The 13,095-nt window shown below is 40.9% G+C and overlaps 1 protein-coding gene across 1 annotated transcript in view; it reads right to left on the bottom strand.

Annotated features, from left to right (window-relative positions):
- Positions 1–5,720: 5,720 nt before the first annotated feature.
- AR (androgen receptor) overlaps positions 5,721–13,095 on the bottom strand; it is a 204,192-nt gene continuing 196,817 nt past the window's right edge. Inside the window, exon 9 of the mRNA XM_054574253.1 lies at positions 5,721–12,464. Coding sequence (XP_054430228.1) covers positions 12,309–12,464 — 156 coding nt within the window. The 3' untranslated portion in view covers positions 5,721–12,308. The remainder of the gene's footprint in view (positions 12,465–13,095) is intronic.

Below are 13,095 nucleotides of genomic sequence, written 5' to 3'. Positions count from 1 at the left end.
CACAATTAATAAAATCCACACCATTCCCATCTGAGAGATTCCCCAAGAAGGCACAGTTGCCTATATTTATTTATTCTGGATAGGAGATACATCTAACAGGGTCTTTCGACCATATAAAAATTGTCCAGGTACAAAATGGCTCAAGAAACATTAGTATAAATATACTCTTATCGAGATTGAGAGGTGTGTATGAATGGTAGATGAGATGGCACAATTTTGGGTGGCAGCTGTTGTGGAACAACAAGCAATGAAATACTGGGTGTGTTGTCAAGGAGACTGGTGTCTCAACATTTTGAAGTAGAGCAAGTTCTATCATTAGTTTTTCTTTTACAATACATATTCTAAATTTTAGGAATAAAATTACTATAGTTTGGAGATAAAGCTGGAAATATGCAGATTGACAAAATTCTTGTTTTAGGAAAAAGTTTCACCGAATTTAAGAAGACATGTTAGAATAAGAAGAAACTAGCCCAGCTCATATCTCCCTTGTTCTATAAGTGAGGAGACTGAGGCTCAGAAAGGAGAAGGGGCCTATTGGTCAGTGGCAGAAACTGGTATCCTGATTCCTGATCCAATGCTCCTTTCCCTGCCTGACTTTATGGACAAATATAACTATAAATTCTCTGAACATTTGGTGAGCTGTTGTAACCCAGGTACCTCTAACCAGAGACAGGAAGGGAAAGTAAGACTTGGCAAGATTTGGTAAGATTGTATTGCTGGAGAAGACCATTTTTTTTCCTTCCAACATGACTTCTCTAAAATTTGGCGAGGAAGTGGTTGCTCTGTGGAAATCATTGGCTCATGTAAACCAGGCATTACTGTCACTCTTGGAGTGGGTGGTAGTGAAGACAATTCCATTGTGATATAGTTCCTTCTTTATTTCTATTTATAATGCTGCCTGTTTTTGAGACCCTTGGGATTCTTTGTAAAGATTAAGAAATTCAACCAGCTTTCCAAAAAATAATATATAGTGCAGTGATCAAAATTGTAGGCTTTGGCAACAAACATACTTTAGTTTGAGTTCAAGCTTTATTATTTAGAAGTAATCTTGAGTTTGAGCCAAAAATAATGCTGAACCAGAGCCTTAACTTCTTTATCTATATAATGGGAGTAACTGTGCTCAAATCATAGGGTTGATGTAAGGACTATGTAAGACACAATACAAAGAGCTTATTTTCAGTATAACCTGGCACATAGTAAATGCTCAATACATTTATTTTTTATTATTATTCCCTTGACTCAATCTCTGTGTCACACTTTATTATATTCTTATACAATATGTTTTAGCATAGCTTCTATTTCCCAAAACTAGTTGTGTTACAGCTTTGTTAAAAATAAACCATAATTACCTCAGCTGGTATAATGTAATCAGTTGTGAGGTATGGAGAGTAATTTGTTGGTAATATCTTAAACATTGAAGTTGGTGGATAATTTTCTTAAAATTATACTATAGGAGGTGCAGATTTTTTCTTTCAATACTGTTAGTCTCACTTGTATTCATATTAAGTGGGAGAAAAGGGGGCAAAGTGATAGTTGTGTGTCAGGAGTTGCATATAGCCCTGGAGGTCCCCTTCAAAGCATGTCACACATTACCATTATCTTTCACATGTGGCAACTGGGAATGATGGGCCTACAGAAGAAATTCTGTTTCTTATCACACAAACTTTTTACAGTGGGTCCTAGTCCAGACTAATTTTCAACTCTTTGTACCAAAGCAGAAACCATATTCTTTCCTGCCTCTTGGGCATTTATCCATGCTCTTTCTTCTGCTTTGGTTGCCTGCTCAGCTACCTTTCCCTCCTGTGCAATTTCATGTCATTGTTCAAGGCCAAAGTCTGATGTCAATGCTGTCTCCTCTAAGAAGATGTAATGTTGTCTCTTCTTCTCCAGCCTTTTTTGAACTCCTGTTCTGATGAAAGAATGAGGCCCCACAAACACAGAGCACCAACTTTGCTGGCTTCACACAGTCTGCACTACCTCTTAAGATGATGCTACTGCTCCTCTCTGGGATGCCCTTTTTACCATCCAGGAACCCCATGCTAGTGAGAGTCAGTTAAAAGCCATGGCAGGTACAGATGGGATAGTATGCTGTCACCACAAAGACTTTCAAACGCATTCCAAGAATTGTGCCAGATCCCGAGGTCTTTGATAAATTGGTCTAATGTGAGAGGCCTGAGACTGTGGATGAGGAGATTCTGGGCTTCCCATTTAGACGTAGGGCTACTAACTAACTATTCAGGAACAGCCTTTGGGCCAATTACTTTACCATGCTGAGTCTCAGTTTTCCTATCTGCATAATGAGCTTGATCCCTGGTCTGCCTGCCTTTTCAGGGTGTTATGAAGTTCAGATGAGATCATGTGTTCTGGGAATTGAAATGCTGGCAATAATTTCTATGGCTCCACATTCACCTTGAGATAAAGGCCAAACTCTGTTTTGTGACACATGCCTCACTGGCTTTGCTTGTGCCTCCTTCTCTGCCCTCCTGTTTTACAGGCACAGTCTTCTTTAAACATTTCCTTCAGGCTAAAATATTTGTAGTTTTCTCTACAAGGTTGCTGTCTCTTACCTAAAAATGAATGCTTTTCTTCCCACCTCAGCTTCATTTTCATTCAACTTAGGTCACAGATTAGACTTCTCTAAGAAGCCTTCCTTGAACTAAGCACTAGGCTATGCTAGACATCCTTCTTCTGCACTCCAACAAAACATTGAACTTCTTTTACCACAGCAGCAATTACATTATAATACAATTGTCTGTCTCTGTCTGTCTCTTCCCCTAGACTGAAAGGTCCATGAGGATAACAACCATGTCTGTTTTGTTTGTGTGTGGGATACATAATGGTTGCAGAAATAGTTATTGAATAAAAGAATGAACAAATGAATGAGGGGATGATTGGCTTTTGTGCCCATGTGAGTAGTCCCTACAATTTTTTGAAGTGGTGGGATTCTCCTACAAGATTAGTTCGTCCTTGGCTTTACCCATTCTTGGCATTGTGTATAAACATTAAAAGGGCTTGCTTCTTTTAGCGACAAGTGTCACTGTCCGGGTGGTAGGCAATGGTCTCTCAGAGCATCTGCCTGCTCTGCTGGCCCATTTTCTGCTCTGAGATTTGAAGTGATTCAGTGGGTATTGGGGGGACGTTTGCATACAGTTTCACTTAGCTTATTTGATATAGCCTTGCTGGTTGGCAGTCAGACCAAATTCTTCAAATAGCTTGCTTGCTTGAAGTACCTGGGAAAGAAGTTGAGGGAAGAGGGAAAAGTTGTGGCTTAAAAAAATAAAGCATGCATGGTAGTAGGAAAATCTAAGGGCTTGAATCATTTTCATCTGCCTGTTAAGTCAAAACATTGTTTTCATACGTCAGTGTGCTTTCTAAATGTTTCTCATTGTTTCTGTAATCTCTGATTTCTCTCCTTCTCTCAACCATTCTTGAAGTGGCATGCAAAAATCCTCTGGGAGTGGGTGGTAGGTGAAGTAGGTGCTGTGGGTGCTGTGTTAGGAGTAGAGATCTTTGGGCTGTATACATGGAAACCATAAGTGAGAAATGGAGACTCTCTCATCAGGGGTCTGGGCCAGTGTGCAAGTGTATAGTAGAGGTTCTCATGTGCTCTGCCACCATAGCATGCCACCTGCAGGCGCATAAAGGGTCCACGAGCTGAATGGTCTAGGGCTCGTCCCTTACTATGGGTCTTAAATTCACAATAACATTCAACAAGCTTTTTGGCCTTGTTTCCTCATGGGAAGAATAAAAAATTTGACTAGATGCTAAGATCCCTTCTGGTTCTAAAAGGCATCAAGAATGAATCAAAGGTTATTCCAGTATTGCCTGATGGATGGCTGTGATAGGTTGAAATCCTGGACTGCTTTGATCTAACACATTTAATAGGCTAAACTCACTGAAAGAATAGATTGTGACTTATTTAACTCCTATTTACCTCTTGTATTTTTGAGGTCATTTAAATATAAACAAATTATTTCATTTTTGAGCATTATCTCCACCCATGAAGAGGTTGACAGCATCTATTACAGAGAACTCAATTGTTGTTTTGACCCTGTAGGTGTTCAGTAAATTTTTGTTGAGTACAAACATGTAGATTTTAGTTTCAAAACTGTATATTCCAGGGATTAAAAAAAAGGTACTTTTCTTTTCTTTGACTGTCAGTGATTAAGAAAGGTGTTGCTGTTTGTAATAGCCATGGTGTCCACAATGAAAGGGTTTCCCAACTCTTCTAGTCTTATTCCATACCTTCAGATACTCATTTCATAAATGAGAAAACTAAGGTCCAGAAAAGGAAAGCGGGTTTCCCAGCATCATATCAACATGTCAGAATTGTAGTTATACACTAGAGTTCACATACAGGACTCCTACTTCTAGGCTCTTTTTAATCCACTAGGTGTCCTTGTCTCCTGGACCTGTGTGCTTTGCTACTCTTTGGGAAATCTACAGTGGATGCTAACTACTTTTTCAATTTCAGCAGGGGCTGAGTGGTAAATTAAACGAAGTAGGGTGGCTGTTAGGTCATTGTCAGTAGATCCAAGAGACGAGAACATAAACAATGATGGTCAGAGGGGCTCCTCAGCTGGCAGGCTCTACTTATACACACTCTCTCTCTCTCTCTCTCTCTCTCTCTCTCTCTCTCTCTCCTCCCCCCTCCCTCTCCTTTACTTAGACACATACAAACACATATGCCAAGGACCTCGATTTCCTCTGTCCATCAAGCACTGTTCTCAGGAAAATTTTGAGAAACCCATCAACTCTGAGGTGGTCAATGACAAACATGGCTCAATAAGGGATCCATCTTGGGGATTCCAGCATTTAAACAGGGAGCAGAGCCAGAAAAGTAAGCCCACCAGCTGGGTCACATACATTCTTACTGAATCCTCAACCCAGTCCAGCAGAAAGACAATGTGACAACCTCTATTATAGGTGAGGACACTGAGGCATAAAAAGCTTTCATATTATTCTTTAACATATCATATCTGTCTTACCTAATTGATGGCCTATATATCAAGCTCAGAAATTCATTTTGGAGCCTCATAACTATTCATACTGAGATGAAACAGGAGGGGACCTTGTTTGAACTTTTGGAAACCCAAAAGAATGCTGTCCCAAGTTGTACCTGGGTGGTCCAGGATGACATGACCCCTGAAAAAGAGTGAAGATGTGGACATGCCCATTCCTGATCTGAAGCTTGACAAGAACTGGGCAGTGAAGCCCGTACACATTTTGTACTCCCAGAAAGATGAAAATGGGGTGAACAGCTGGGTTTTGTGTGGCTTTTCCCTGGTTGGCAAGCTCAGGGTTTTTGATAAGAGGTTGTAATGGGCCACTTGTGTCCATCAGTACTTTCTAGCTCAGACCCTTTGATATTTAGTTGTCCTAGATCAACCTATGCTAAGGCCAACACAGATCAAATTTATAAGCCTTGTGCAAAGATTTTTTGGAAAAGGTGTATATGAAAATCAAAGTAGTATAAAAGGTAACTGGGCATGATACCAACTCTTGATTTCAATAAAGAGAGCCAATAAAAACAGCAAATTAAAAGAACTCTGATGACATTCATCTGAAATTTCAGATTGTTTTATGTTTTAACAAATTAACGATGGTGATAAGAGGGCATTAGCAGCTTTTCTGGAGTCCCTTTGTTAACAATAACTCGAGCTTGTATCCACAACAGGGGCTGTGGCCAAGTTTCAGCTGGCAGACCAGCAAGTCAGTATTTCACACAATGGATGACATTTCTGAAAGCCGACACAGAGACAAATCCAGAGTCACACATGTATTCCAACAAACAAGTTTCTGCCATTTTTAATTATATTTAGAGCAACAAAAGATTCCACGATTACAAAAAGAGAACAGAACAGTAACGCTTGGGGCTGGTCCTCCTGCCCTGTGGAGGCCAAGTGCTGCTGTGAGAACTGAAGCTCTGTTGAAACAAGTTTCAAGCAAAATCAATGTTTCTTTGGAAAAATCTTTATATGATGCTTTTTCTCTGTTTTTCTTGTTTTCCTCAATATTAAAATTAATTCTTACATCTGGTTATACAATCTGCATCCCCCTGCTGCCCAAATTAATCTCAAGGACAGGACAAGAATGTCATGTCTGAGGCACTCCCTAATCAATGTTCCAGTCTAGGAGAAAGCAGAAGGGTGTCAATGGGTGCTGAAGGGGCTCTTTTTTAGCTTGGGCCATCCCAATGGAGACTGCTCTCAGCACCTGAATGGCTTATGGGATAGGACAAGCCCACAGGCACCTCACTACTGGAAAGTTAGCAGCAAGGGATAAGGTTGAGAGAGACTGAAGTCTTGCCCTTTCTGTTGGGCAGGAAACACAGTCCTAAAGTATGAAGCATCCGACAAAGACGACACCACCTGAGAAGCAGCAACATTCCAGAATTTTCTGTAGGGTCTGTGTGTGTTCTGCTCTTTGGTGGCCAATGGAACCTGCAGCTATATGACATCCTTGTTAAGTAGTGCATATGGGACCTATTTTAGGCCACAAGGACCACTTAGTCCACAGCTTCTCATTTAATTCCATAAAAAGCTAAGGGACAAGTGGGATTAAGAATGGAACCAGTGCCCCTGCTATACTGAGTTGGGGCTGGAAACCAGTCAATATGTGTTTTTACTTTCTGGCCAAACCAAAATGGGGATAAATTGAAGCTGAGTCAAAGGGTGTTATCCCTTTAAGACTCTACCTGCTCAATTCAAATACTTACGATTCACTTTGGTGGACAGGAAAATTTCCAACGTTTTGTTATCTCAGTTGAAGTGTCTGAAGAGGGGTGAACAATGTGGATTTTTCTGCTTTCACCTAGAAATGGTTAAGTGTTGGGAGCCTCTGAGCAATGGACCCCAGTGTCAATCTCTGAATTGAAGAAAAACACCCCTACCTGTGGGCAGAGACAAACCTGTACCTACAGACATATTACTTCTAGTACATTATCAAATTGTTAACAGAGAAAAACAGATTTTCATTGTCAAAATCTTTATAGAACATACCCAAACCATAATCAAAGAACATAGACACCCAGTAGCAAGAGCACTTCAGTCGCAGGTCGGTAAATTATATGAAAGATGGAGCACTTGCCCCAGGTTCCCAAGTGTAGTAAACTGTCCTTTTCTCACAAGGATGGTGAAGAACAAAGAATGTCTTCCCTTATTCCAACTGCTCAAGTCCCATTAGGGGGCCACTGGCTAATTATTTTGGTGGGCCTTTGGCCTCAATTCTGGGACTTCCTTATAGTAAATCCCAGTCAGCTCCAATACCTTTTCACCATCCTTTAAACATTCACTAGTCTCAGGCTAGTAAAGTGCAATATATCATGTACCCTACCATTCCTCCCACCCTTGCTTCTTTGCAAGCCCTGTGGGTCAGACCCCAATAGGGACAGAGAACTCTTAGTTATCTGATTAACCAAGGTGTCTTTTACATTTTGAGAGCTTCCAAAATGTAACTGCAGCCTATCTCACAAGTACATGGTATCATTTGTGACCTGCAATGAAATATAAAGGTGCAGAGAAAGGTAAAGCTATCAGAACACATAATATTTATATACATAATTCAATTTTGAAACATGGATACAAATACTCATTTACAATATATTTCAACTGTCTTCCTTAAACCACAGAGGACTTTTTGTGTCTTCCAAAGTGGGCAGAAATGAAGATTTCTGCCTGCTGTCTTTCTAATGAGAAATCTAGTCCTTTAATGCTCCCTTTCTCAGCAAGGTATTCACATGTTCAAATAAGCTAACATGGGCACTAGCAAACACAGTGGCTGAGACAGCTCCATTTCCAACCATGCAATGGTGGAGCTTTAAAAATCTGCTCAACAACTACTGGAGAAAAGGAAAGCTAGTTCTGCTTATAAAATCACTTAGTGAAGAACCCATAATCTCATTTAAAAAAATACCTTCCACTCTTCTAAACATGTATATTGTGGTGGGGGGGGGTTGTCCCACAGATCTGTTATAAGTTAGTCACCAGCCAAGTCCTCTAATCTGTCTTTGGATAGCTTACCAAAGAGGCACTAATGTTTACTCCCTCCCTGATCCTAAAAATTTTCGTATCTTAGCAGATACAGTGTAATCTTTGGTTACATAATGTGATGCTCTCATCTCTTTGTCTTTTTTTAAACATCTTTCAAAGATTTTCAAAGAGATTAGTGATGAGAACAGAACTGCCTATAAAAGGCAGCAGGGGTAGAAAGTTCCTTTTACAAGAACTTGCACATGCAAAATGGCTTATTTTGACTTCAACTTTGGGATTCGATCCTGTGCTTTAGCAATCCTGATTCCCATGACTCCCTACAGGGGGTCAAGCATGAAGGCCACTCCCTTGGCTCAGTGCCTTTTCATCTGGACAACTGGCACAGGATAATTAGTAGTCAACCTCTTGTTTTCCCAGGGCTATGCAGGAAACATGCAGGAATAGTTACTGAGTTGTCTGGAGAGAATCTTATAAAGTGCAATTGTGGCACAAATTTGGAAAGGGGTAAAGGGAGTAGCTCGGGCTTTTGTGCCCTGCGAAATATCAAGGAAGAAAAGAAGGCAAGGCCAGGTCTGTGCTATGCCTAATGAAACAAACAGAAGCTACTTGAAGCTCTAAGTTAGGTCATTTGTGTAATGTCAATATCATGTGGATGGCAAAACTACTTTCTCTTGAAAAACAAATAGAATTCTTCTTGCTATATATGTATATATGCATTTAGAAATAAAGTATGGACAGAGAGGGACTCTCGCATCAGCACATTATTTCTCAACCCTTAGCAACTATCCAAAGGACAGAGGGACAGAGCAAAACTGTTTTTTTTTTCCTTTTTAGTGCCAGTGAACATATATAAAAATATATGTATTACTGATTTTTTCAGAGAGATATGACAGAATCCTTCAAAAAACCCCTTTCTCATTAAAAAAATAATAAGCTTTACAAGAAAAATGGCACTGTCTGCGGCATTGAAAAGCTATGGAACAAAGAATCCAATCACCATTTCAGCTCAGAGGCCACGCTTGGGCGAGCTGCCCAATGAACAAGAGCTGAAACTGCCACACGACTCTTTTCTTTGACCACAGCATTTGTGACCCTGGCAGCTGTCCACTGTCCACACAGACAGGGCCTTTTCCCTGGTGTTCCTTTTTTTCTCTCTCTCTTCCTCACTCTCCATCCCCATTGAGCACTACAAATCTCTTTGGAGATAGCCACTGTGACATGTCTGGTGAGTGATCTTCATTTTCCAGCTCACCAGGTGAGTGGTTCTGGGTAGCCAATCCTTCACAGGTAAGCACAGGGGACCAACCGTGTCAACTCTAAAGTTTCTAGAGCAGAGTGCATACAAAATGAGACTTCTGTCATTTACATTTCCTGGAACATAAATGGCCAAAAAAAAAAAAACACAAAACAAAAACAATTCCTTCTTTCATCTGTGGGAGAACAAAGCCAAGCTAAAATAGTTCTCATAGAATCCCCAGTGCAAAAACAGTAGGCCTAAAGCCTTCTTTAGGCTGTTTTTCCCTAGTCTTGCCATTTGGAAATGAGGAGTAATCCAGTTGTTATTTTTAATTACACTGATTTTTGGCTTTCACAAGTAAAAACATATATATATTCATATTCATAAGGACAAGAGTCACAATTAAGAAATCTCTAAAGATGAAAAATTTGGTAGTGAGAGAAATGGAAAAGAAAGACTCTAGTCTTTCCAAAGAGAGGTATTAGAATGATATCATGAAATCCATGTACCACAAAAGATTAAAATCATTTCAAAACAGATATAAAGGAATTATTAAAATGTAGCCTAGTTTAACTGAAAAGAGTGGTGTATTTTTTCTGTTTAGAATAGCTAAAAGTGATCCTGTGAGCTTATATGTCAAATGGCGTTATAACAAAGAAAACCATAATTTGTCTATCTTACGCCAGAAACAGAACCTGTCAGCTTTAGTTTTATCCAGCAGTCTGGGATTGGTATACCACGCATCTTAGGTTCCCCTCTCCCTTGTTATTTAAAGAAGCTGTTTTGCAAGTTCTTTTGGCTATTAATATCAACACAGAAATCAGGGGAGGAAACCCATGTAGATCATATCATATCACTCAGAAACTATCTCCTCAACAAGTAAAGTAAACCAACTGAAATGGGCAGTTTGTTGACTGCCTCCTAATTTCTTGAGTTTAGCAGTTGAATTTAAGAGCTAAGTTAGGAGGCAGCAGCTAAGATGAGAAACTAGGTGAACATTCCCTCTGTTCTTAGGTTTGGCGGACGAAGTCAACAGAACAGAGGTGTGCCAAAGGACTATATGAAACCAGTGTCCCAGGAACACAGCCTGAGTTCATGGGTGGCAGCCCACTGGAGCCACATCAACCAGACCTTTCCAAAGGAGGTCATGGTTCTGTAGTCTCAATGTTTCAGCTTCCCTCTGGCTGACAGGCAGCAACATAGGTGGGGAGTCTGAGTGAGTATGGCCAAAGTGAGAGCCCAGAATCAGCAGCAGAGGAGGAGGATGAGTAAACTCACCAGATGGCACCCATCTGGCTTTAAACTTTGCCTCTGAAGACTTTAATTTAGTAGTCAGTCTCCTCTTGGTTTCTTCTCTCTTCTTCTCATGACTTCTGCAAGTGGATATGCTGGGTGTCAAGGAAAGCACTTATAGGGTTTCTGGTTCTAGTGCCTTCATTCTTCCCAGCCTGGTAGTTGAAGTTTCTCTTTAACACTAATCTGGGTAGCCCTGTTAGCTGTTCTGAAGGAGAAAGTGGGCCTTTATCCACTTGGTAGGAAAGTACCATCTCTGGGGGACAAGGGCAAGTCGCCCAATTTGTCCAATCAGGTTGATGCCTTCTTTCCAGTTTGTCTAAGGGCTCCAGAGAAGATCTGATAGTTAATGAGAGATACTTGGTTAGAAGTCTTTGAGTCTATTTGCATCTAGAGATAAATGTTAAGTCTGCTTGCTTGCTAGCCTTCTTGGTTGTGAGGGCTCTTAGCAGAGAGTCTGTTTGAACATGCTAGAGAAGTAGACAAGCTTCACCACTGTGGCTGGTGAAGTTCAGGCCCACAAAACACTCAAGGGAGGTTGGAGGGATCTTGCAGCTGCATGGAGTCAGGTTGAAAGCATTCAGGTCTTTAAAAGATGTAGCAAAGTAGGATCAATTCTTCAGTGTCCTAAGTAGAGAAGAGCCAAGCCACCCATTCCTTTTCCTCTGACTGCAGCCCCAAGCTCCTCCTTGGCCCATAAATGGGAAAGCATACCTGTATCTTAATGGGGCCTTCCCAAGGGTCAGATCTTTCCTCTCCCTCGCTGGTCTGACGCTTCACTGAAAATGGCCAAGTTTTAGCTAAAGAGAACATGTGTTCAAAGTTCTTAGAAAAGCTATTGAAAGTCAATTTGAGGGTGGATGCAGAGGGTGAGAGAGAAAGAGATTGGGATGGGGGAGGCATTCACATGCAGACAAGTTTTCAAACAAGAAGGACATTTTCAGCACAATGAATTGCACTGAAGTTGAATCTAGATATCAGAGACCAACACTGTAGTCAAGTACTGGTGATTTAGCTGTCATCTTTGACTGTCTTAAATCTGTCTCTCCCCTCTCCCCAGCTCAACTCTGGGGTCACCCTGCCCTCTAATGGCAATAGCTATAGGCAGAAAATAAAGTCTGGGAGGAGGGTTTGGGAAAAAAGCAGTGACTTCCCATGGTCTTGTAATATTCACCTTATTCTAGTCACTGTTAGTTTCTTTTGGGGGTTTGTTTTTATATTTTTAAGAGGAAAAATATCCTAGCAAGGTTTTTTTTGTGTGTGTGTGTGTTTTTTTTTTTAGTTTTTTTTCTTTTCTTTTTTTTTTTTAGTTTTTTTTTTTAGTTTTTTTTTTTTGGTTTTTTTTTTTTTGTTTTAGTTTTTGTTTTCTCAGATACTCTTAGCTCTCTAAACTTCCCGTGGCATTAGATGAGTAAACGTTTGTGTGGTTGGCACACAGCACAGTGTGCACTTGCAAGTATAGCACTTGCTATAAACAAGTACAACTTGACACTGGGCCACATGAGGATCATCACAGATTTAAAGAAATACAACACCATTCAAAACACAGATAAGAGCCATGGCAGGGAGCAGAGTCTCAAAGTGCCATGGGAGGGTTAGACAGGGAGGGAGAAAAAAGAAAGAAGGAAAAGAGAAAAAAGCCTAGCAAATAGAACTCAGAAATAGGCTATACATCAATAGAGGGAATTCCCCAAGGCACAGCAGAGAAGTAGTGCAGCGTTATAACAGGCAGAAAATATCTGAAAAGGGAAGTGGGGTTGGGTGAAGAAATGGGGGCTTCCAAAGCTTCACTGAGTGTGGAAATAGATGGGCTTGACTTTTCCAGAAAGGATCTTGGGCACTTGCACAGAGATGATCTCTGCCATCATTTCTGGGAAGTCCACGCTCACCATATGAGACTTGATTAGCAGGTCAAAAGTGAACTGGTGCAGCTCTCGTGCAATCTGTAGGGGGGAATAAGAGAGGGAGGATACAAGAAAACAGGGTTGTCAAGGAGTTGGCTTAATCAGGCTCTTATCCCCACCTTTGATTTGCTCTTCTTTCCCTGTCTTTGGTCATGTGCATGCGCGCACGTGTGTGTGTGTGTGTGTGTGTGCACTAAATGGCCTACAGGGAGTCAGTGAGGGCTCCCAAGAGATCACTTACATGCCTGTAAGCTCTCTGACTCAGGACTGGGTATTCCTTTCCCCTAGGGCTCATGCTCCTGTTTGCCTTCTCTCTCTCTCTCTCTCTCTCTCTCTCTCTCTCTCATACACACACACTCACAAACAAGAACTGCTCACACACACAAACACTCACACATACAACTCAAGGAAGAGCAGAATAACATCTAGGTGTTTTGTCTGCTTAGAGAACTTATCTGCTCTAAGCCCTTTCCCTAAGTCCCAACTGCTCTGTTCTCAACTCCTCTACCTCTTTCCCAACATCCAGCTGGGACATTGTGACTTGTGTTCCTTTCTTCTCCCTTGCATTTTCTTCCTGGACCACATTCACGGACAGAAGATAATGGAAGCACCTCCCAACAGGTGGTGCCAGGCCCTAGAAGAACATATTATCATTTGGCTCTATCAGGCA

Source organism: Pteronotus mesoamericanus, unplaced genomic scaffold (assembly GCF_021234165.1).
Source record: "Pteronotus mesoamericanus isolate MK-2021 breed Mesoamerican mustached bat unplaced genomic scaffold, CSHL_Meso_final contig_256, whole genome shotgun sequence".
Classification (NCBI taxonomy): Eukaryota; Metazoa; Chordata; class Mammalia; order Chiroptera; family Mormoopidae; genus Pteronotus; species Pteronotus mesoamericanus.
Note: the sequence above shows the minus strand (reverse complement) of the source record. Positions and strands in the feature narration are given on the sequence as shown.